This window comes from Orcinus orca, chromosome 3, assembly GCF_937001465.1.
Source record: "Orcinus orca chromosome 3, mOrcOrc1.1, whole genome shotgun sequence".
Classification (NCBI taxonomy): Eukaryota; Metazoa; Chordata; class Mammalia; order Artiodactyla; family Delphinidae; genus Orcinus; species Orcinus orca.
Genome location: NC_064561.1, coordinates 91,217,338 through 91,242,998, shown reverse-complemented (window position 1 = coordinate 91,242,998; position 25,661 = coordinate 91,217,338). Strand labels below are relative to the sequence as shown.

The window sequence follows — 25,661 nt, the reverse complement described above, 5'->3', positions numbered from 1 at the left end:
AATAACACACACTAAGAAACATTACAAATTTTCAAAACAACAGAGAGAAAAACAGAAGCTAAAAGCTTCCAAAAGGAAAAACAGGTCAGAAACAAAAAAATCAATAATCAAAATGGCATCAGACTTTAATAGCAAGACTGGGTGCTAGGACACAACAGAACAATGCCTTGAAAAATAGGAAAATGATTTCAAACGGTTAAGTGGGAGGTTAGAATAAAGAAATTTTAGAATGCAAGATTTCCAAAAATTCTACCTTCTCCAAACCTTTTCTCAAGATACTTACTGCAGAATATGCTCACTAAAACTAGGGCATAAACCAAGTCAAAGTAAAACATAGGATCCAGGAAATGAGGTTCAACTCAGAAGAGAAGGATGGGTTATTCCTGGCATAAGGGCAAAGGGAAGCTGAGGAACCAGCTAGTAACAAGCTGAGGAACCAACTAGTCCATATTGGAACAGGATGACAAAGAGCTCTAGGAGAGGTTCCCCAGGAAAAATAAAAACATAGAAATATGTTTGATCTGTGAAAATGCCATATTAGAGGCATTTTATAGAGCTTTTGGAAGATGTAGGACAACTTAGCTAGAGAGCCAAAGAAAATTAGGTAAACAAAATAGGCACTTATTAACTCCAAGGGAAAAAAAAAGTTGTACAAGAAAGGTAGACATAACAGATCTACTTAACTGAATACTGAACAATATTTACTTAGAGAGTTAAAATCCTCATTTAATATTATAAGATGTTGGTAAGTAACATCTAAAATTATTAGGAGAAAATGAACATTACTATAAATGCAGAAAAAACAAGTAAGAGTTAATGTCACTGACTCTAGGGAACTGGAAGGGGTAGAGGTGGGGGATTGGGTGGCCTCTGTTTTTTGGTATGCATCTTTTACCGTTATTTGACTTTATAAACCCCGCATTTATTATTTTGGAGATATATAGATATACTATATAGATATTACTTAGAAGAGATAAAATACTTTTACAGCAGCTAACAGTACTCACCACTCTACCAAGGAAAGAAAGTTAGAAAATCAATGTTGCTCCAATAGTCTTAATAATACATGACAGGTGTACTATTCCAAAGGACGTTAGCTCTGTGCTTAAAAGACTTAAGGTCTTTTAAGGAGACCAAGACTTAGAAAAAAAGAAACCAGGTCTTCAGAAGCAGTCATATAATCTGGCCAGTGAGCATAGATTCAAACTCATCTGAACCACATTCCAACATAAACAAAACCAAGGAATTTTTTTAGGTCTTCTAAAAGCATGCGGTATGGCATTTGAAAAACTAACAAACCACTGCGTTCAGATAAGATAAACAAAGGAATCTAGGGAAAAAAAGTATTTTTTATTATCCACAGGCAGTCAGACTATATAATTCACTTATGGCACATTTCAATTTTATTTTGACAGTATGTTACAAACTTACTTCTACATGCAGGCATCAGTCTAGCCAAAACTTTAAGGGCACTTTTTTCTTAACCATAACACTTATTCTTCTCTATCCAAAGATATTTCCGACAAGAGATGGCGAACTCAGAAAAGAAGCAACTCCATTAGTCTCAAAGATGAATGATCTCAGCATAGAATGCCCAATGGGGAAGAGAAATACTAAAAAAAAAAAAAAAAAAAAGCTAAAAGGAAACAGTGCATTAGCTTTCTAACCCCTTTAGGAATCAAAATGATTCCTTTCATTTTTATGTGTTTTAGCATTTCAGAACATTATAAATACCCTCATTTAAGCAGCCAGCCAGCACAATGGCCCATAGCCTCCCTTCTTTTCCCTCAAATACACCAAACTCCTCCCCAGTTGTGCCAGTTATTCTCCCTTACGCCACCCGCACAACCACCACCAGATCCCTGCCTTCCCATCTCTGCCCCCAGGAAGATGATCCCTGCTGTGTGCATCTCTAGAGAGCGCTTGCTGGCTGGCTGCCAGTTGGGTTTGGTCAACAGGCAGCCCCAGCAGATCAGGTGGAGGATCTTTCTTTCTGACTCCCTCCCTGTCTTGGGCACCACATCTTTGGCAACCGCTGCATCCCATGGCATCCCTTCCTTCCTGTTCTCACTCTCCCTGAGATCTAGTAACACTATTTCCCCTTGACCCCCTTGCTCTAGAGGCGGTAATGGCTTTAGGCTGTGGCTAGTCTATCCAGCCTCTCACCACTGCTTGTTTCTTCCCTTCAGGCTGCCCATATCTCTAAGCAACTCTTAACTTCTTTTCAAGTGAACCAGCTAGGGTAATTCTATTACCAGCCAGAACTCTGACCAATTCATTATCTCAAAGCCTTTTTGCACTTCATGTTCACTATACCTAACGTGTTCTTCACTTAGCCCTTTTGTATACTGGCTCCTTAGAGATCAGGTGTCAAACTCCTATCACCCTCCTCAGAGGGGCTTCCCTGACCACCAAATCTAGTATTAGCTCCCACCTCAAGCACTCTCTTAGTCCCTTCCATTTTTATCATCTCTCTTTCCTAGAAATTAAGCTCCTAAAAGTAGGAGCCTAACTAGGCTGTCTTGTTCACCTTTTACCCAGTGTACAGCATGGAGTCTAATAACAGCAGGAGTTAAAGACTTCGTGTGAAATGACATGGTTTCAAATCAAACTTAAAAAAAAAATTCCTTCAAGTTTAATTTTTAAAGCAAAAGAGTCCCAAGACAATCTCCAACTCTTACGGGATGTTATTCCCATAAGCAGGTAAAACTCATTTAAAATGAATGCAAATGTTTGGTAGAACATAATTTCTTAAGAATATTCCCGCCTATAACACTAGTTCTCGATTGTTTTCTGTAGCAATCCAATAATTGATTATATTCCCACATGGGATACACTGTCAGGGTCTATCAGATAACGGGGACTAGTCCAAAGATTTAACAGGCTCAGATGGTGTTCAATCCCCCAAAGGTAGCTCTAAGTCCTACTACTTTCAAGAAAGCAATTGTGAATATGAGAATTAAGTTATTATACAGTATCACAGGGATATGCATGAGTCAACTCTTATTTATTTTAAAATTAAGACCCATCAAGCATTTGTAACAATTCACTGCAATTCAAACTTAACTACCAGAGCCCCATAACCCAAGAGTATGAATGTGAACTAAAGGGCCACTCATCTAAACCAAAATCTGACCTATTATGGATCAGAAAAGAAATACTAGACAAACAGATCAGTTTAGACAGTTGATCCTTCTACAACACAGGTTTAAACTGCATAGGTCCACTTATACATGGATTTATTTTCAGTAAACATGTTCTACAGTACTACACAACCCCCGGTTGGTTGGATCCTCAGATGTAGAACCGAGGATGCAGAGGGCCAACCATAAAGTTATACTCGGACTTTCAACCGCAGGCAGGGTGGACACCCCTAACCCCTGCATTATGCAAGGGTCAACTGTAAATTAGTTTCATGTTACGCTTCTGTAATGATCATCTCCACAAGAATTAAAGCTAGTAAATGCCCAAAATAATTTTATATAGAACTTTAGCTCTAAGTTAATATATTCAGTCAAACATCTTTTCATAAACTGTTCTTATTTTCCACATAAACACAGAGAATTCCTGGAATGTAGATTTCTATAATTATACTTAACTTACTTTAAGCTTTTATTAAAAATGAAAGAAGTCCAAGAGAACAATTTATATGCAACTATACCATGTTTAAGTGGCTTTCCTATTCCTGTTAAAGCTTTATATTTAAAATGTCTACATAATATGTGCTTCGCAGGCTTGACACTATCAAAGTTTACCACACATGTGACTTTAGCAGCTTTATTGCACAATGATCTACGTTAACACTGCATATTTGTTTAGCTCACCCTATGTCGTAAAGTGCTATTCATAGGTGGGAAAGGAACAAAGCTTACTAAACACTGAAATTCTCCATGATATTTCCTACCTCAGTCAGGGAAAAGAAAGCTAATTTAGTGCTACCAACCTGAATAGCAGATTTCCATTTATATATATATATAACCAGAAAGAAAAAAAAAAAAAAACAGATCTAAGAGTTTTGTTTAGTCAATTAAAATATGTCAAAAGAATTCCAAGATGATTAATGCTAAATGCCTAACAGTCTAGTTTCTGAATACTCTAACTTAAAAAAAAAACTAACCAGTTTAAATAAAACCACCCAAGAAAGAATCTTCCAAAAATGAAGATAAAATTTAGATAAAATGAGATTCTTCAAATTCAAAGAACTTTTAACTTTAACAAAGGGTACACACAGTCGTTATGATTTTAATTATTATTCCTAAACAATTAAATTTGTATTTTTACTTGCTTATATGACAAATGCTTACTACCAATGAGTCATAGAAAATGCCATACAACTGACCAGATAGTTACTTCACATTTTATAATATGTTTAATGACACTAAAAATGTATCAAGAACTTTTCAAACATGCGAACATAAACCAGAACAATCTGATATATAATATTTGTGCCAAAGAATGAAAATTACAAGACACAAAAAGAAAGCAAAAGTATATGACAATTATCAGTGTATCTTCACTAATATTTATGAAAAATAATTATTTGATATAAGCTCAAATATTTTCATAGAGGAACTAAAAAAAATTGAAGAAAAAAAATTTCCCAAAAAATCATATGAAGTGAAAAGCTTCGTATATTAGCCAAGAATTTTGTGTTTCCTGCAAGAAACCATGTTTCCTACACATGCAAGTATGGGCATTACAGCTAAGAGAACTCTTAAAAATGTCCTTAAGAATACAGTTTGTGGTCTTCAAAAAACAAAACAGTAGTATTCATTTTCCAGGCAACATATTCTGAATATTAAATACATAATTTTTCATTTAAATATACTACCGTTTCTATGGCCTTTTTTTACCTATCTATACCTTTGTTTTCCCATTAAAAAGGAATGCACAACACAAGGCTTAGTACTAATTTCTATCCAGAAGGCATTTAAAAAATATCTTCTCTTAGGACGTAAACATGATATAAAAATGAAAAACCAAACACAAAAGAAGCACAATAAATACTTTTGTATCCCTTCCCCTAACCCCGAAACAGGAATGTAAGTATCAGCAACACAAGCTGACATAAATAAATTAGATTTTCCGTGCATAAAAAGATAATCCAGTTAACCATTTCAGTGTTAACTATGAAAAAGTACCTTTTTCCCGGTGTTTGTGAAAGGCAGGAAGGCTGTTTAGGCTTTCGGTTTTAAGAAGAAACATACACAAAAAACAAGTGTGGCGACAGGATACTTAGATGATATGTAATGAGTTACAAAGGTTAACACCAAGGCATTATTTTGCTCACATTTTTTATCCTAAGTCACATCAGATGCTTAAACTACATGGTCTCTTGGTATTCTAGATATTTTGCTGTGATGGGTTCTTCAAGCTGAATTCCTCCACTGCCCATTAATGCAAATGCTGGGTACATAGTATGCGAACAGTCCACTTGGCGCTCATAAAGGCATTTCATGTGATCCATGTCATAGAAACCCACTTTGCCTTTATCATAGTCGAGGAAAACCCCTATACTTGTTGGCATGGGGAGAACTCGATTTTCAGGTTCATTAGAAGAAGTAGGTGACTTGGGAATAAAAAATTTCTTCATGCCTATAGTAACTAACGTAAAGGGTTGTGAAGAATCAAAACAGGTATCCTCACTTCCGCTGTCATGCCCACTGTCTTGCTCGTATCTAAAATACAACACAGACAGACAAAGCAGAATCTTATCTGTATCAGCACAGGCTTTCAAGTAGCTTCAAGACATTTTCACAAGATAGTATATATTGAGTTAAAATTAAAATCAATTGTACATCAAAACCTTTCTGGTAAACCATAATCAATTAAAAACATAAGGACTACACATTGCCACTTAGAATTACACCACAAACTCAGCCCCAAATTCTGTCATTCAGTAGCATCCATTTTTACCTATATTATCTGAGAACCTAAAAATAATAATTTTGGCCTATCAAAAATAAAACAGGGGGAAGGGAACTGAAGGGACTTGACAAAGATTAAATATTCCTAGCACAAAAATCATATACAAAACAATTAAAAACCAAGACAGGCCCCCTAATCCAAGGAATTATCAGACTAAGTAAAATAAATGGGCACTGCAAAATAATGCAGGAGAAAAAACCATGTTTCATTCTCCTGCTAAGAACTATATTTACTGGTTGGGAGCTCTCCATGGATCTATGATGCAAGCAAGTATTATGAAGGGTTTTTTCCCCCCCTTGATTATAAAACAGTGACACCTTGAAGAAAATTTTGATACAAAGTTCCTTCCATTTTTTCCCTATGCATAGATTGCTTCTTATATATTTGTGATAATACTACATCAACAACTTTAATCAGGTCTTTTCACTTCTAATATTTCTCATGTTGTAAATTTTTTTAGCATTATTAATAATAATCTACCAAGTAGACATGCCACTATGTTTAAGGGACTATTTCCCTATTTCAATTTTCGCTGTTATTTCAATTTCTCATCTTGGTGCAAAAAGTTTTTCCTATTACTCAGATTGTTAATCTGGGATTTCTGTAGACATAAATGGTCAAAAATTACTTGACTGGACTAGTGCACACTACACCATCTAACAAAAATAAACTGTACAGTCTCCATTAAGTAGTCAAACTCAAGAAACTGGAATTCTCTGCCATGGAAACACGTTTACCATGACCCAATTTTGTAAGTACTTACGGGACAGTTTAAAGAATTGTATCCTTTAACAAAAGAACAACTTAATATCAATTGTGAAATATGGCATTTAGAGGCATTTCACTATTTATGCAATTTTATCACATCATTAAGGTACCTGATTGAAAGACTTTGAAAATTCTAAATTGCGAAGCTATACCATAATCAAGAGGTGTACCCAAAACAGACTTACTTCCTCACAGCATGAGAAATTAACTGCTGAATCTCATTATTCACTGTGTGAATACAACACAACCTGACTCCTTTTCTTAGCCAGCTAGCTACATAAGCACAGCCAAAACACCTGAGTCTAAGAAATGTATACTCTAAATACTAAATACTCTAAATGCAACAAGTAAATCCAAGTCTATTTTCAGTCTCACCTTGCTAAACCAGGATGTTTACTTCCTAAAGAACTAAAGAATTATCAGTAGAAGAATCTACCTTGGACTAACTGTATCCCGGTGAGTCCGGAGCCATTCTTGTAGTTTATCACTGGAAGCAACTCCCACTTTTACCAGGTATGAATATGGTTCTACACGGAAGGCCCAAAAGTGCTTCCCTTTTGTAATTCCAACATCTCCAATGATGTAGTCTAAGCTTGTGTAGTAACCCACTTGGATCCGCTCTGCAGCAAGCAGAAGATTAAATCCAGCTCTGCTCTCTACATGGTCTCTCTTCAAGTTCAGCAAGAGGTGTTCATTATTGTAGCCGCATTTTTCATCAAAAAGGAAACTGAAAACTGTAAACAGAGCAGAAAATTAGTCTGCAAATTGTTAGCATTTCTACAATCTATGGTTAAATTTAACAGGTTTTTCAAATAGAAATTACTAAAAAGATATAGGAAGAGGAATATCTCATTCTACCCTACACAAACTATGACAAAACAAAACCCCAACTTAGAAATAATTTCCAGTAAATTCTCTGTACCTGAAAATCTTCAGAAATTTCAAAGCAGAAGAAACATTTTAAATGCATGAGAAATTTATGAATGCAGTTCCTTGGAATAGATATAGCAAATCTATCCTAAGTATTTTACACTCTTGAATCTGTCCTTTTATCCCTAAAATAAGCGGCTGTACATTTTCAAAAATATCTGTGTATTTTATTAAAATTTTATTCCAAATTTTATAAATATGGAAACTATTAGCAATTTTAATAAGGTCTTTTCCTTATCAATCAAGATGGCAGACATGAGAAACAGTGTACAGTGTTAAAAAAAAAAGCACAGGCTTTGGGTTCAGAGAGACCTGGGTTTGATGCCTGGCTCAAGCATTTAACTAGAGTTTAACCTAAACTTTGATTTCCTCAACTACAGAATGGAGATAATGTTGCCGGTGAATTTAACGTTCTTTCTTCGTCGCGAAAGAATTTGGAGAATTCCAAATTCAAGAAGTGGATTTATTTAGAGAGAAACACACCCCACAGACAGAGTGTGGTCCATCTTGGAAGGCAAGAAGCCTTGGGAGAAACACACTCCACAGAGTGTGGTCCATCTTGGAGGGCAAGAAGCCGTGGGAGAAACACATTCCACAGACAGAGCGTGGGCCATCTTGGAAGACAAGAAGCAAGAGGCCTCGAAATACGGCGTGGTTAGTTTTTATGGGCTGGATAATTTCATAAGCTAATGAGTAGGAGGATTATTCCAATTATTTTGGGGAAGGGGCGGGGATAGCCAGGAATTGGGCTACCACTCACTTTTTTTTTTTTTAACATCTTTGTTGGAGTATAATTGCTTTACAGTGGTGTGTTACCACCCACTTCCTGACCTTTTATGGTTGGCCTCAAAACTGTCATGGTGCTAGCAGATGTGTCACTAACATGCTAATGTATTACAATGAGCGTATGAGGCTCAAGGTCTACTGGAAGTCGAATCTTCCGCCATCTTGGACCTAGTTGGTTCTCACTAGTTTTCTTCATGTACTATGGCTACATCTTTCTTTTAAAGGTTGTGCCCTGCCCCTTCCCTCCTGTTTCAATAACACTACTCTTCTATCAACTTAAACCCATTAAGCCTAACATTTGGTGGCTGCTAGCCCCAAAAGTGGAAACATTCCAAACGCCCATCAATAGATGAATAGGTAAAGAAAATGTGGTATATACATACAATGGAATACTATTCAGCCTAAAAAAGCAAGGAAATTCTGATACATGCTACAACATGCATGAACCTTGAAATAAGCCAGTCACAAAAGGATTATGTGAATCCATTCACATGAGGTACTTAGAAAAGGCAAATTCATAGAGGCAGAGGTAGAATAAAGGTTGCCAAGCTCTGGGGGAAGGGTGGATGGGGAGTTACTGTTTAATGGGCACAGAGTGTCAGTTTGGAAAAATGAAAAAGTTCCAGAGATTGTGAGTGGTGATGGTTGCACAACACTGTTGAATGTACTTAATGCCACTGATCTGTAAAAATGGTTAAAATGGCAAATTTTAACTATACAATACCACAATTGTAAAAAAACTGTCTGCTAACAAGCTAAAACTATTCTCCATATGTGATTTGACCAGTCTTCCTGGTAATGCCTATTGCCCTGGCATGGCAATTCACACCGTCTCTCAATCTCAAAAGTCTCCCAGTTTGCAAAATAAATTCAAATGGTCACCCTATTCATGTGGTTTCTCTTGGAGAAAAGAAACACAGTTTTTAATGTTTCCTTTCCTCCATCCCCCTTCACTTTGTCACTGAAAACAGTAGCTACTTTCAGGTTTCCTTTTTCTTCCAATTTCAGTCAGAGACTAGAAAAGAAAGCGGAAACTGCATAAACAGTAAAATATTTACTTAATACTTGCAAATGGATCCTAAAACTCTCTTTTGGATTTTATTAAAATTCAAGAAAAATAATTTGAGGCAACCCTATTTATTTGTATTTCTTTTTAATTAGCCACAATGTACATGAAAAACAGAGTGAATAGTACACTCTGGACAAAAAGGGAAGGATGGGCAGAGTGCACAAAATATAGGTACATAAGCCACTAACAATGGGCAGGAGCAATGAGGTCTAAAAGCCAAATAAAGGAATCTCTGAGGCCGTGACCAACCGGGCAGAATGATTTCCTGCTCACCAGGATGAGCACAACTTTGGTTCTAAATGTCCCTTATCCACGGAGACACTGTAGTGAACATCAACTTAACCTGTAAGTCATTCTCATTCTATAAAAATTTACAGGTGTTGTTTAAGTAGTATCAGTGGTTATTAACTTGGAAAGGGGAGGGAAGATTGCTGGGCAGGAGGAGCTTTTAGTGTAGGAAAAAGCTATCCACGTGGTTCTAATACCTGCCTTCCATCCCCATGTGCTCGTAATCACTGAGTTAGAAAAGCCAGACAAGTCAGAATTAGGTAAATTAAAATTATTCTTCACATTGTTGTACCAATAAATTTTTAAAATATCTGCCTAGATCCTATGTTAATAGAGATTTCTATAAACTGATCAAAAATACAGAATTATACTATTTAATACTTGTAAGGTAGCATTTATGCTATTTTAATCCCAAATTAATAGCCCTGCTCACTCAAATGTCATGTTTTTTCTGTATCTGATGTCAGTCAGAAATCTAATCCTGTTCTCAGCCTAGATGGTGAAATTCAAGTATTCAGTCTATTTCTAAATCCTAGCTGGGTATGGAATCTACTTTTCTAGAGTATTTTACAGATGAGAGGTGGTTTTAATGTAGGTCTGCATGGACACATTAACTGGTTTATTTTTTATCACAGTCTTTTCCAACTCTATGCTTTTCTTATTCCCACTATTCACAATACCTGGAGCTGGAGGAGTATGAAGAATCAATTCCCTGCTGCAAGGACTGCAGATTGAACCCTTGTAGGCTCTTACTCTGAAAGCATAGTTACAATTACTTTCAAGATCGGAAATGACTTTACTTGTGCCACACACTTCTATCTCATTCCAAGACAACATTTCTTCATCTCTATTAATCTTCCGGTATTCGAGGACATAGCTATCAGCTTTATCCTTTTCTGGATGGTGCCAATTTATCAAAGCATTGTTATAAACTTTGCTCTGTTCCTCATTGATCTCTGGCACATCTATGCCTGAAAGAATTATGAAATAGAAAACAATGTTAAAATATTATTTCAGAACCTTTATTTTTCCTCAGTAAAAATGATTTATTGACAATAAAGGATTTCTCTGCTGTTCAAGAACTTTCTACATTTATAATACTGTGTATAAGAAAAAGAATAAATCCTGCAAATACAACAGGATGTTGGACTTTGAGGACATGCTAAGTGAAATAAGTGAGACATAGAAAAACAAATGCTGACTGCGTGATTCCACTTTCGTGAGGTATCTAAAGTAGCCAAATTCATAAAATCAAAGACTGGAATGGTGGTTACCAGGGGCTGAGGAGCAGGGAGAAATGGGCGCTTATTAATCAATAGGCATAAAGTTTCAGCTAAGCAAGATGAATAAGCTCTAGAGATGTGCTGTACAACTTGTGTCTGTAGACAACAATACTGTATTGTATACCAGATATAGAGGCTAGATCTCACGGTAAGTTTTATCATAATAAAATTTAAAAAGGAAAGTAAATTGAGATTTTTAAAAGGTATATTTATGTTTATAACTGAAAGGGGAAAGAAGAATGAAAAATAAGACAGACAAAATAAGTAAAACTCAATTTTAGCTTTACATATTAATTCTGAAACACCATAAATTAAAATTTTTAACCACATACTCTTCAATTTCCATCTACTGAATAACAACCCTAGACTTGAAATTTATGTGTCCTCCTAAAAATTATTTTAATAAATATTTTTAAATCTAAGTTTGGTCAGTATAATAATAAACAAACTTCAATAAAACATTATATAGTTTTCTTTCATATTATCTTCCACAGAGTTGCAAAGCAACTTATTTATTTACTTTAAAATTTATTTATTTATTTATTTGGCTGCACCGGGTCTTAGTTGGGCATGCGGGATCTTCGTTGCCCTGTGCGGGATCTTCGTTGCAGCGTGCAGGATCTTTAGTTGCAGCATGTGGACTCCTAGTTGTGTCATGTGGGATTCAGTTCCCTGACCAGGGATCGAACCCGGGCCCCCTGCATTGGGAGCATGGAGTCTTAACCACTGGACCACCAGGGAAGTCTGGCAAAGCAATTTAAATGACTTTTTCTTGGTATAAACAAGATACGTATTTTTTTAAGAAAATCAGAAACTACATAAAACACACACAAATTAAGTAACTCAAAGATTATCACTACAATAATTTTGTGTAGCTCCTGCCAGTGTTTTTCTTCCAGTGGCATTCCACTGTAGCAACATTTAACTATTTTCAGAAACATGTTTCCAATTTTTCACTAAAAATACAATGTTTAAAATATCACAGCTAAATCTTTGTGCATATTCATAATCTTTTCCATAGAATAAATTCCAAACAGCTTAACTGCTTTGGTCATATGGTAAAAATAAGCTATAGGAGTTACACATGCACACGCACACATAAATAAACACATATTTATATCAAATCACAGAGAAATACATGAAATGAAAAGCAGAAGTCTCCCTCTTCTCCTTATCCTCCAGCTATGTACAAGCAATGTACAGCATAAGTATGTCTGTGTGTGCATTTGTGCAACTGAATGTTATGCAGCCATGGGATCTGAAAAGTCATCCAAACTACATTTTAAAGTTAAAAAAGAAAAGCTAGTTAAAGAATAACATGACTGCAATGCTCTACGTGCATGCAGGAAAAAATGAGAAGAGCATCCATCAGCAGGAAGCTGGGTGACCAGCAGCTTTCCATTCTGACCCACCCGTTTTACTGGTCCTTCGTTATGCACTGGTATAACCCGAGATTACCCACACTCAACTTCCTTTTTCCAAAGACTGTTTTGGGACCCCCAGGGAAGGGAGGACCTTGTACTCCTAAGTAAACTAGCATGTATATAAAAAACAATTCAAGTATACATTTTGGAAAAAGAAGAAAGTACAGTATATGAAATAGAATCAGCATTTCGAATATCACCACATATTTGGAAAAACAAGATCATCATAATAGACAAGAAAAGTATATACCTGACAGAGATACAGGTATTGATTGGAAGAGAAAGGTGGTCATAGTAATAATCCTTCAGCGTGTTTAACTTTTAAACAAGACAAATTTCCTCTGACTGAATACAAATCTATGTATCCATACCTGTACAGTAATTAAACTATAAGTGTACTTTTCCAAGGACTGTAATTGTTCACCATTATTAGAAGAGAAATCTGAGGGAGATGAACAACGTGAGAAGAAAAAAGGAAAGGTAGACCTCCCTGCTGGGGAGCAGCAGAACACAAACACAACCAAATGTGAGGGGCTGAGTTGCCCGCCCTAAAACTCATATGTTGAAGTTGTAGGCCCTAGTACCTCAGAATGTGCCTTTATTTGGAGAGAGGGTCTTTAAAGAAGTAACACAGTTAAAATCAGGTTGTTAAGGTGGACCCTAGTCCACTATGACTAATAGGACTGGAGTCCTTATAAGATGAAATTTGGACTCAGATATATATAGAGGGAAGACCACGTGAAGACACGAGAAGACGGCCATGTGCACACCTAGGAGAGAGACCCCAGAAGAAACCAACCCTGGCGACAGCTTCATCTCAGACTTCTAGCCTCCAGAATCCTAAGGGAATTCCCTGGCGGTCCAGTGGTTAAGATGTGGGCTTTTACTGCCAAGGACCTGGGTTTGATCCCTGGTCGGGAAACTAATATCAGCGAAAGCCCCAAGGTGTGATTGATTGATAGATAGATTAGATAGATAGATAGATGGGGAACTAAGATCCCGTAAGCCCCAAGGTGTGATAGATAGATAGACAGATAAATAAATAAATAAATAAATAAAACCTTTTACTGCCAGAATCCTGTGAAATTAAATTTCTGTTATGTCACCCAGTCTGTGGTATTTAGTTTTGGCAGCCCTAGCAAACTCATACAACAATGTAAACACTTAAACATCTTAGAGTCATTTTTAGCCTGGAGATATCATTTCTAGGTTTCTGCCCTAGGGAAACTCATACACACGCACAAAGAAACACTGACAAAGATGTTCAACAGAGCATTGCTTACAACAGGAAAAAAAAACAGGAACAGACTGTCTCTCAGTGGGAAACTTACTTACATAATGGATTACTGTAAAGTTAACATATAGCTGTAAACCAGAGTTTCATGTATTAACAAATATTTATCTTAAACTTAATTTCTCAAAAAAACAAGTTACAAAAAAAGATACATACAATGTGGTGCCATTCACACAATGTTTAAAAACATACAAACCAAAAGAATCTAGCTTCTGTGCATAAAAACTTGGTTATAAAAACATAAATGGCATATGATTTTAGCATATGATGGTCTGGGCAACTGAGATGCTGCATTATAATGTCAAACTAAAGAGAATTTGTGTTTCTCCTACACAATGTGAATTCAAACTAAAAAAGTGAAGGTATGCTGTTACTAAAACTCACCACTAGAGAAAAAGGACAATTCTCCAAGAAGTTCTGTTTGTTTAGATGTATTAACAACATAGTCTTCAAAGGAAGTCTGAGCCGCAGGTCTAAAGCTCTTCAAAGATTCTGTAGCTTTCTGTATTCTACAGACAGACATAAAATATTTTACACAAAAATGATTCTTTAAAAAGGCAAATCAGACTAAGTATTTTCAATGAGATTAACAAAAGAAAACTTCACTCAACATTCAAGTTAAGAGTGAAGCAAGAAATACTGCACATAACACAGCATTCTGAACCACTCAGAGCTACAGCTGAAACATAAAGCAGCATTTAATGACACTGCTAGAGAGAGACTGTCAGTTCAAAGTTAAATACCTGAGGTGGAGCTGTTTTGCGGTCTGAACAAAGCAAGACTGATCTGTCTCCTTCAGCACTTCTTGAGCGTATCCCACGAGTCCGTTGTTCTCTAGCAGCCCCTGATACTCTTCCATTTGAGTCTGAAATTTGTCTAATCTTAGTTTCTTAGAAGCATCAATTGCCTTCAAAACAGATGATTTCCTTTCTTCTAGGATTTCAAAGAGCTTTTCAAAATGTGTAATTGCGTCTTCTTTAGCCCGCTCTCCATTACACTATTATAAAACAAGCAAAGCTTTACCTCATCTGCTAAATCCAAATGTCTTTTCAAGAAAGAGTCACAATTCAACAAAACGAACCCAAATACTGGAAAGAAAAAGATTTTGTCTGACTCCTTGTTTTCAGAACAATAATTTGGCATCAAATATGCTTACTAAGGAATGATCAGCAACTCTGAGACATACTTTGTAATTTTATAATACTATATTTCCTTAAGCTTTCAATCTCCAAAGTCCAGCAATAAACAATTTATTCAATGAAATAAGAAAGCAACGTTCAATTTGTATACAAAGGAACTTGAGCAGAAATGAACTGATTTAACCAAAGACACAGGAAAATACAATCTTGCACTTATTTATTTTCATTCATTTCTAATTCAGGAAATTTTATCCTTTCTACCATATGCCAATTTTTTAAAAAGTTAAGCCACAGCTATGAAACTCAAAAAAATTACATCCTATACTAATAAAAATGTAACTCTCTTCTCTTCAAATTAATATTTAGTTATATATAATTGTAATTAAGCTGTAATTTAATTAATATTGATTTAATTATAAGTTATGCAAATTAACTTCTTTATGCTTAAGTTTTTCCTCTTCTGAAAACTAGGGGTAAGAGAGACCATTTAGGTTTTTCTGAAGATTGAAAAAGATTATTCACATAAAATGCCCACCACAATGTCACATACTCGCAATAAACATTATTTTCACTGCACACATAGCTATTCCTCTACTTTGCCATGAAATGATCCTCTCTGTAGTGCTTATTAAACATTTTGAATGTCCACAAAATCAGAGCTCGACCTGATTTTGAAAATAAGACCAGCAAAGCACTTACAAGCATTTATCATAATAGACTCATAGCAGCAGCCAACAGAAGAGTCTTCAAGAACATTCTTAAAAGCTGACAATATATGGTAGAAGTGCATTGCTCATTTTCCAATGGCTTCTGGCCAACATTTAAAATGAAAGGAAATTTTTTCCAGATTTCCTTCTCTGATTCCTAACCTCAACAGCCAATTTTTTTAAAGGAGGATAGGAGGAGAGAACAGAGGGTAGTGACATTCTGGTAGTATTTCAGTGACATATCACATTAAGTTCAGAAATATCATTACACATAGATCAAGAGAAGACTTTTTCCAGCTAAGTATAATTATAGGTAAAAAGACAGTGTCACAGTCTTCACTGAGTAAAATTCAAGAATGGAGACAAATTCTCTAGTGCAGAAGATTCTTACTGATAAGCCTACAAATGCAGCTTAGGTCAAAGGCAAAAGAAGAGGTTAAATAATTTCTCCAGGATCCCAAAGCATCAATGCCTACATGAATACTTGATGCCTGAGTTCCTCAGTTTTCAACCTACTGAATGACAAACTCAAAAACAAGCACTGGGTTTCCTTCTCTCAGAAGTAAAGGCAGGCTGACTGAGAAAACCAATACAGACAAATCTAAAATTACCACAGACACAATCCCTGAAGCAACCTACTATCTAGATGATAATGTGCTATGTGTTCGGGGATTACAGTAAACTGAGAGAGTCTGTCAATCAGATACAAATGTGAGAAACAGAATCCTACTTTTAAATTACATGAAAATGCAATCTGTGACTAACAGAAAAATAATATTTAAAATATTAAAGCAATACTGGTAATATGGAGATTGGTTCAAGATGGCAGAGTAGAAGGATGTGCTCTCATTCCCTCTTGCAAGAACAACAGAATCACAACTAACTGCTGAACAATCATCGACAGGAAGACACTGGAATTCACGAAAAAGATACCCCACATCAAAAGACAAAGGAAAAGCCACAATGAGATAGTAGGAGGGGCGCAATCACAATAAAATTAAATCCCCTAACTGCTGGGTGGGTGACTCACAAACTGGAGAACACTAATACCACAGAAGTCCACCCACTGGAGTGAAGGTTCTGAGCCCCACGTCAGGCTTCCCAACCTGGGGGTCTGGCAAGGGGAGGAGGAATTCCTAGAGAATCAGACTTTGAAGGCTAGCAGGATTTGATTGCAGGACTTTGACAGGACTGGAGGAAAAAGAGACTCCACTCTTGGAGGGCACACACAAAGTAGTGTGCACATCAGGAGCCAGTGGGAAAGAGCAGTGACCTCATAGGAGACTGAACCAGACCTACCTGCTAGTGTTGGAAGGTCTCCTGCAGAGGTGGGCGGTGGCTATGTCTCACCATGAGGACAAGGACACTGGCAGCAGAAGTTCTGGGAAGTACTCCTTGGCATGAGCCCCCCCAGAGTCCACCATTAGCCCCACCAAGGAGCCTGGGTAGGCTCCAGTGTTGGGTCACCTCAGGCCAACTAACCAACAGGGAGGGAACCCAGCCCCACCCATCAGCAGACAAGCAGATTAAAGATTTACTGAGCTCTACCCACTAAAGCAACAACAAGCTCTACCCACCACCAGTCCCTCCCATTAGGAAACTTGCACAAGCCCCTTAGATAGCCTCATCCACCAGAGGGCAGACAGCAGAAGCAAGAAGAACTACAATCCTGCAGCCTGTGGAACAGAAGCCACATTCACAGAAATATAGACAAAATGAAAAGGCAGAGGCCTATGTACCAGATGAAGGAACAAGATAAAACCAGAGAAAGACAACTAAATGAAGTGGAGATAGGCAACCTTCCAGAAAAAGAATTCAGAATAATGATAGTGAAGATGATCCAGGACCTCGGAAAAAGAATGGAGGCAACGATCGAGAAGATGCATGAAATGTTTAACAACAACCTAGAAGAATTAAAGAACAAACAAACAGAGATGAACAATACAATAACTGAAATGAAAAATACACTAGAAGGAATCAATAGCAGAATAACAGAGGCAGAAGAACAGATAAGTGACCTGGAGGACAGAATGGTGGAATTCACTGCTGCGGAAAAGAATAAAGAAAAAAGAATGAAAAGAAATGAAGACAGCCTAAGAGACCTCTGGGACAATATTAAACAAAACAGTGTTCACATTATAGGGGTCCCAGAAGGAGAAGAGAGAGAGAAAGGACCTGAGAAAATATTTGAAGAGATTATAGACTAAAACTTCCCTAACATGGGAAAGGAAATAGCCACCCAACTCCAGGAAGTGCAGAGAGTCCCATACAAGATAAACCCAAGGAGAAACACGCCGAGACACACAGTAATCAAATTGGCAAAAATTAAAGACAAAGAAAAATTATTGAAAGCAGCAAGGGAAAAACGACAAATAACATACAAGGGAACTCCCATAAGGTGAACAGCTGATTTCTCAGCAGAAACTCTACAAGCCAGAAGGGAGTGGCATGACATACTTAAGGTGATGAAAGGGAAGAACCTACAACCAAGATCATTCTACCCGCCAAGGATCTCATTAAGATTTGATGGAGAAATCAAAAGCTTTACAGACAACCAAAAGCTAAGAGAATTCAGTACCACCAAACCAGCTCTACAACAAATGCTAAAGGAACTTCTCTAAGTGGGAAACACAAGAGAAGAAAAGGACCTAAGAAACAAACCCAAAACAATTAAGAAAATGGTAATAGGAACATACATAGTGATAATTACCTTAAACGTGAATGGATTAAATGCTCCAACCAAAAGACACAGGCTTGCTGAATGGATACAAAACAAGACCCATACATATGCTGTTACAAGAGACCCACTTCAGACCTAGCGACACATTCAGACTGAAAGTGAGGGGATGGAAAAAGATATTCCATGTAAACAGAAATCAAAAGAAAGGTGGAGTCACAATACTCATATCAGATAAAACAGACTTTAAAATAAAGACTATTACAAGAGACAAAGAAGGACGCTACATAATGATCAAGGGATCAATCCAAGAAGATATAACAATTATAAATATATATGCACCCATCACAGGAGCACCTCAATACATAAGGCAACTGCTAACAGCTATAAAAGAAGAAATCGACAGTAACACAATAATAGTGGGGGACTTTAACCCCTCACTTATACCAATGGACAGATCATCCAGACAGAAAATTAATAAGGACACACAAGCTTAAAATGACACAACAGACCAAATAGATTTAATTGATATTTATAGGACATTCCATCCAAAAACAGCAGATTACACTTTCTTCTCAAGTGCGCATGGAACATTCTCCAGGATAGGTCACATTGTGGGTCACAAATCAAGCCTCAGTAAATTTAAGAAAATTGAAATCATATCAAGCATCTCTTCTAACCACAACGCTATGAGATTAGTAATCAATTACAGGGGAAAAAAACATAAAAAACACAAACACATAGAGGCTAAACAATACGTTACTAAATAACCAGGAGATCACTGAAGAAATCAAAGAGGAAGTCAAAAAATACCTAGAGAAAAATGATAATGAAAAGACTACAATCCAAAACCAATGGGATGCAGCAAAAGCAGTTCTAAGAGGGAAATTTATAGCTATACAAGGCTACCTCAAGAAACAAGAAAAATCCCAAACAAACAACCTAACCTTACACCTAAAGGAACTAGAGAAAGAAGAACAAACAAAACCCAGGGTTAGCAGAAGGAAAGAAATCATAAAGATCAGAGCAGAAATAAATGAAATAGAAAACAACAGCAAAGATCGATAAAACTAAAAGCTGGTTCTTTGAGAAGATAAACAAAATTGATAAACCATTAGCCAGACTCATGAAAAAGAGGGAGAGGACTCAAATCAATAAAACTACAAATGAAAAAGGAGAAGTTACAACAGACACCGCAGAAATACAAACCATACTAAGAGACCACTACAAGCTACTCTACACCAATAAAATGGACAACCTGGAAGAAACGGAGAAATTCTTAGAGAGGTATAACCTTCTAAGACTGAACCAGGAAGAAATATGAACAGACCAATCATAAGTAATGAAATTGAAACTGTGATTAAATATCTTCCAACAGGGCTTCCCTGGTGGTGCAGTGGTTAAGAAACCGCCTGCCAATGCAGGGGACACAGGTTCGACCCCTGGTCTGGGAAGGTCCCACATGACGCGGAGCAACTAAGCCCATGCGCCAAAACTATTGAGCCTATGCTCCAGAGCCCGAGAGCCACAACTACTGAGTCCATGTACCACAGCGACTGAAGCCCACGCACCTAGAGCCCATGATCTGCAAAAAGAGAAGCCACCGCAATGAGAAACCCGCACACCGCAACAAAGAGTAGCCCCCACTCGCTGCAACTAGAGAAAGACCACATGCAGTAACGAACACCCAAAGCATCCAAAAATAAATAATAAAATAAAATTAATTAATTAAAAAAAATCTTCCGACAAACAAAAGTCCAGGACCAGATGGCTTCACAGGTGAATTCTATCAACCATTTAGAGAAGAGCTAACACCCATCCTTCTCAAACTCTTGCAAAAAGCTGCAGAGGAGGGAACACTCCCAAACTCATTTTATGAGGCCACCATCACCCTGATAGAAAAACCAGACAAAGATACTACAAAAGAAGAAAATTACAGACCAATGATGACTACAGATGCAAAAATCCTCAACAAGATACTAGCAAACAGAATCCAACAACACATTAAAAGGATCATACACCATGATCAAGTGGGATTTATCCCAGGGATGCAAAGATCCTTCAATATATGCAAATCAATCAATGTGATACACCATATTAACAAATTGAAGAAGAAAAACCATATGATCATCTCAATAGATGCAGAAAAAGATTTTGACAAAATTCAACACCCATTTATGATAAAAACTCTCCAGAAAGTGGGCATAGATGGAAGCTACCTCAACATAATAAAGGCCATATATGACCAACCCACAGCAAATATCATTCTCAATGGTAAAAAACTGAAAGCATTTCCTCTAAGATCAGGAACAAGACAAGGATGTCCACTCTCGCCACTATTTTTTATTTTTCGCCACTATTATTCAACATAGTTTTGGAAGTCCTAGTCATGGCAATCAGAGAAGAAAAAGAAATAAAAGGAACCAAATTGGAAAAAAGAAGTAAAACTGTCACTGTTTGCAGATGATATGATACTATACATAGAGAATCCTAAAGATGCCACCAGAAAACTACTAGAGCTAATCAATGAATTTGGTAAAATTGCAGGATACAAAATTAATGCACAGAAATCTCTTACATTCCTATTCACTAATGGTGAAAAATCTGAAAGAGAAATTAAGGAAACACTCCCATTTACCATTGCAACAAAAAGAATAAAATACCTAGGAATAAACCTACCTAGGGAGAGAAAAGACCTGTATGCAGAAAACTATAAGACACTGTTGAAAGAAATTAAAGATACCAACAGATGGAGAGATATACTATTTTCTTGGATTGGAAGAATCAATATTGTGAAAATGAGTATACTACCCAAAGCAATCTACAGATTCAATGCGCTCCCTATCAAATTACCAATGGCAGTTTTTACAGAGCTAGAACAAAAAATCTTAAAATTTGTATGGAGACACAAAAGACCCCAAATAGCAAAAGCCGTCTTGAGGGAAAAAAACGGAGCTGGAGGAATCAGACTCCCTGACTTCAGACTATACTACAAAGCTACAGTAATCAAGACAGTATGGTACTGGCACAAAAACAGAAATATAGATCAATGGAACAGGATAGAAAGTCCAGAAATAAACCCACGCACCTATGGTCAACTAATCTATGACAAAGGAGGCAAGGATATACAATGGAGAAAAGACAGTCTCTTCAGTAAGTGGTGCTGGGAAAACTGGACAGCTACATGTAAAAGAATGAAATTAGAACACTCCCTAACACCATACACAAAAATAAACTCCAAATGGATTAGAGACCTAAATGTAAGACTGGACACTATAAAACTCTTAGAGGAGTAGGCTTCCGGGAAGATGGCGGAAGAGTAAGATGTAGAGATCACCTTCCTCCCCACAGATACACCAGAAATACATCTACACATGGAACAACTCCTACAGAACACCTACTGAGCATTGGCAGAAGACCTCAGACCTCCCAAAAGGCAAGAAACCCCCCACGTACCTGGGTAGGGCAAAAGAAAAAAGAATAAACAGAGACAAAATGATAGGAAGGGGACCTGCAACAGTGGGAGGGAGCCGTGAAGGAGGAAAGGTTTCCACACACTAGGAAGCCCCTTCGCGGGCGGAAACTGCGGGTGGCGGAGGGGGGGGAGCTTCTGAGCCGCAGAGGACAGCACAGCAACAGGGGTACGGAGGGCAAAGCGGAGAGATTCCCGCACAGAGGACTGCTGCCGACCGGCACTCACCAGCCCAAGAGGCTTATCTGCTCACCCGCCAGGGCGGGCAGGGCTGGGAGCTGAGGCTCGGGCTTCGGTCGGAGCGCCGGGAGAGGACTGGGGTTGGCGGCGTGAACACAGCCTGCAGGGAGTTAGTGCGCCACGGCTAGCCGGGAGCGAGTCCGGGAAAAGGTCTGGAGCTGCCGAAGAGGCAAGAGACTTTTTCTTCCCTCTTTTTTTTCCTGGTGTGCGAGGACAGGGGATTAAGAGCACTGCTTAAAGGAGCTCCAGAGACGGGCGCGAGCCGCGGCTAAAAGCACGGACGCCAGAGACAGGCATGAGACGCTAAGGCTGCTGCTGCCGCCCCGAAGAAGCCTGTGTGCGAGCACAGGTCACTCTACACACCCCCCTTCTGGGGAGGCTGTGCAGCCCGCCACTGCCAGGGTCCCGGGATCCGGGGACAACTCCCCCGGTAGAACGCATGGCGCGCCTAAGGCTGGTGCAACATCACGCCGGCCTCTGCCACCGCAGGCTCGCCGCACACTCCGTGCCCCTTCCTCTCCCCAGCCTGAGTGAGCCAGAGCCCCCGAATCAGCGGCTCCTTTAACCCTGTCCTGTCTGAGCGAAGAACAGCTGCCCTCTGGCGACCTACATGCAGAGGCGGGGCCAAATCCAAAGCTGAGCCCCGGGAGCTGTGAGAACAAAGAAGAGAAAGGGAAATCTCTCCCAGCAGCCTGAGAACCAGCAGATTAAAACTCCACAATCAACTTGATGTACGCTGCATCTGTGGAATACATGAATAGACAACGAATCATCCCAACTTAAGGAGGTGGATTTTGAGAGCAAGATTTATGATTTTTTCCCCTTCTCCTCTTTTTGTGAGTGTGTATGTGTATGCTTCTGTGTGAGATTTTTGTCTGTATAGCTTTGCTTCCACCATTTGTCCTAGGGTTCTATCCATCCTTTTTTTATTATTATTTTTTTTTCTTTTATTTTCTCTTAATTATTTTTTTATTTTAATAACTTTATTATATTTTATCTTACTTTCTTTTATTTTACTTTACCTTCTTTCTCTTCTTTTCCTTCCTTCCCTCCTTCCTTCCTTCCTTCCTCCCTCCTTCCCTCCCTCCCTTCTTTCTTTCTTTCCTTCCTTCCTTCTTTCCTTTCTTCCTTCCTTCCTTCCTTCTAGTAATTCTTTCTTTCTACTTTTTCTCCCTTTTATTCTGAGCCATGCGGATGAAAAGCTCTTGGTGCTGCAGCCAGGAGTCAGTGCTGTGCCTCTGAGGTGGGAGAGCCAACTTCAGGACACTGGTCCACAAGAGACCTCCCAGCTCCACATAATATCAAATGGCGAAAATCTCCCAGAGATCTCCATCTCAACACCAGCACCCAGCTTCACTCAACAACCAGCAAGCTACAGTGCTGGACATCCTGTGCCAAACAACTAGCAAGACAGGAACACAACCCCACCCATTAGCAGAGAGGCTGCCTAAAATCATAACAAATCCACAGAACCCAAAACACACCACCAGACGTGGACCTACCCACCAGAAAGACAAGATCCAGCCTCATCCACCAGAACACAGGCACTAGTCCCGTTCACCAGGAAGACTACACAACCCACTGAACCAACCTTAGCCTCTGGGGACAGACACCAAAAACAATGGGAACTACGAACCTGCAGCCTAAAAACAGGGGACCCAAAACACAGTAAGATAAACAAAATGAGAAGACAGAAAAACACACAGCAGATGAAGGAGCAAGATAAAAACCCACCAGACATAACAAATGAAGAGGAAATAGGCAGTCTACCTGAAAAAGAATTCAGAATAATGATAGTAAAGATGATCCAAAATCTTGGAAATAGAATAGAGAAAATGCAAGAAACATTTAACAAGGACCTAGAAGAACTAAAGATGAAACAAAAAACGAAGAACAACACAATAAATGAAATGAAAGATACTCTAGATGGGATCAATAGCAGAATAACTGAGGCAGAAGAACGGATAAATGACCTGCAAGATAAAATAGTGGAAGTAACTACTGCAGAGCAGAATAAAGAAAAAAGAATGAAAAGAACTGAGGACACTCTCAGAGACCTCTGGGACAACATTAAACACACCAACATTCGAATTATAGGGGTTCCAGAAGAAGAGAAAAAGAAAGGGACTGAGAATATATTTGAAGAGATTATAGATGAAAACTTCCCTAATATGGGAAAGGAAATAGTTAATCAAGTCCAGGAAGCACAGAGAGTCCCATACAGGATAAATGCAAGGAGAAATACGCCAAGACACGTACTAATCAAACTGTCAAAAATTAAATACAAAGAAAACATATTAAAAGCAGCAAGGGAAAAACAACAAATAACACATGAGGGAATCCCCATAAGGTTAACAGCTGATCTTTCAGCAGAAACCCTGCAAGCCAGAAGGGACTGGCAGGACATATTTAAAGTGATGAAGGAGAAAAACCTGCAACCAAGATTACTCTACCCAGCAAGGATCTCATTCAGATTTGATGGAGCAATTAAAACCTTTACAGACAAGCAAAAGCTGAGAGAGTTCAGCACCACCAAACCAGCTTTACAACAACTGCTAAAGGAACTTCTCTAGGCAAGAAACACAAGAGACGGAAAAGACCTACAATAACGAACCCAAAACAATTAAGAAAATGGGAATAGGAACATACATATCGATAATTACCTTAAATGTAAATGGACTAAATGCTCCCGCCAAAAGACACAGATTGGCTGAATCGATACAAAAACAAGACCCATATATTTGCTATCTACAAGAGACCCACTTCAGACGTACAGACACATACAGACTGAAAGTAAGGGGATGGAAAAAGATTTCATGCAAATGGAAACCAAAAGAAAGCTGGAGTAGCAATTCTCATATCAGACAAAATAGACTTTAAAATAAAGAATGTTACAAGAGACAAGCAAGGACACTACAAAATGATCAAGGGATCAATCCAAGAAGAAGATATAATAATTGTAAATATTTATGCACCCAACATAGGAGCAACTCAATACATAAGGCAAATACTAACAGCAGTAAAAGGGGAAATTGACAGTAACACATTCATAGTAGGGGACTTTAACACCCCACTTTCACCAATGGACAGATCATCCAAAATGAAAATAAATAAGGAAACACAAGCTTTAAATGATACATTAAACAAGATGGACTTATTTGATATTTATAGGACATTCCATCCAAAAACAACAGAATACACATTTTTCTCAAGTGCTCATGGAACATTCTCCAGGATAGATCATATCTTGGGTCACAAGTCAAGTCTTGGTAAATTTAAGAAAACTGAAATTGTATCAAGTATCTTTTCCAACCACAATGCTATGAGACTAGATAACAATTACAGGAAAAGATCTGTAAAAAATACAAACACATGGAGGCTAAACAATACACTACTTAATAACGAAGTGATCAGTGAAGAAATCAAAGAGGAAATCAAAAAATACCTAGAAACAAATGACAGTGGAGACACGACGACCCAAAATCTATGGGATGCAGCAAAAGCAGTTCTAAGAGGGAAGTTTATAGCAATACAATCCTACCTTAAGAAACAGGAAACACCTCGAATAAACAACCTAACCTTGCACCTAAAGGAATTAGAGAAAGAAGAACAAAACCCCCCCCAAAGTTAGCAGAAAGAAAGAAATCATAAAAATC

At 37.9% G+C, this 25,661-nt stretch overlaps 1 protein-coding gene across 4 annotated transcripts in view; it reads right to left on the bottom strand.

Annotated features, from left to right (window-relative positions):
* Positions 1-1,342: 1,342 nt before the first annotated feature.
* TRIM36 (tripartite motif containing 36) overlaps positions 1,343-25,661 on the bottom strand; it is a 46,106-nt gene continuing 21,787 nt past the window's right edge. For 3 of the 4 annotated variants that reach the window (XM_004267464.3, XM_049707503.1, XM_049707505.1), the window contains 5 exons: positions 14,514-14,767; positions 14,155-14,279; positions 10,450-10,740; positions 7,133-7,430; positions 4,227-5,678 (listed from right to left, as the gene is read on the bottom strand). In XM_004267464.3, the coding sequence (XP_004267512.1) occupies positions 5,324-5,678; positions 7,133-7,430; positions 10,450-10,740; positions 14,155-14,279; positions 14,514-14,767 (1,323 nt within the window). In that variant the 3' untranslated portion in view covers positions 4,227-5,323. Of the gene's footprint in view, positions 1,614-4,226; positions 5,679-7,132; positions 7,431-10,449; positions 10,741-14,154; positions 14,280-14,513; positions 14,768-25,661 lie in introns of those variants that run through there. The other variant, XM_049707504.1, reaches the window with a different exon arrangement.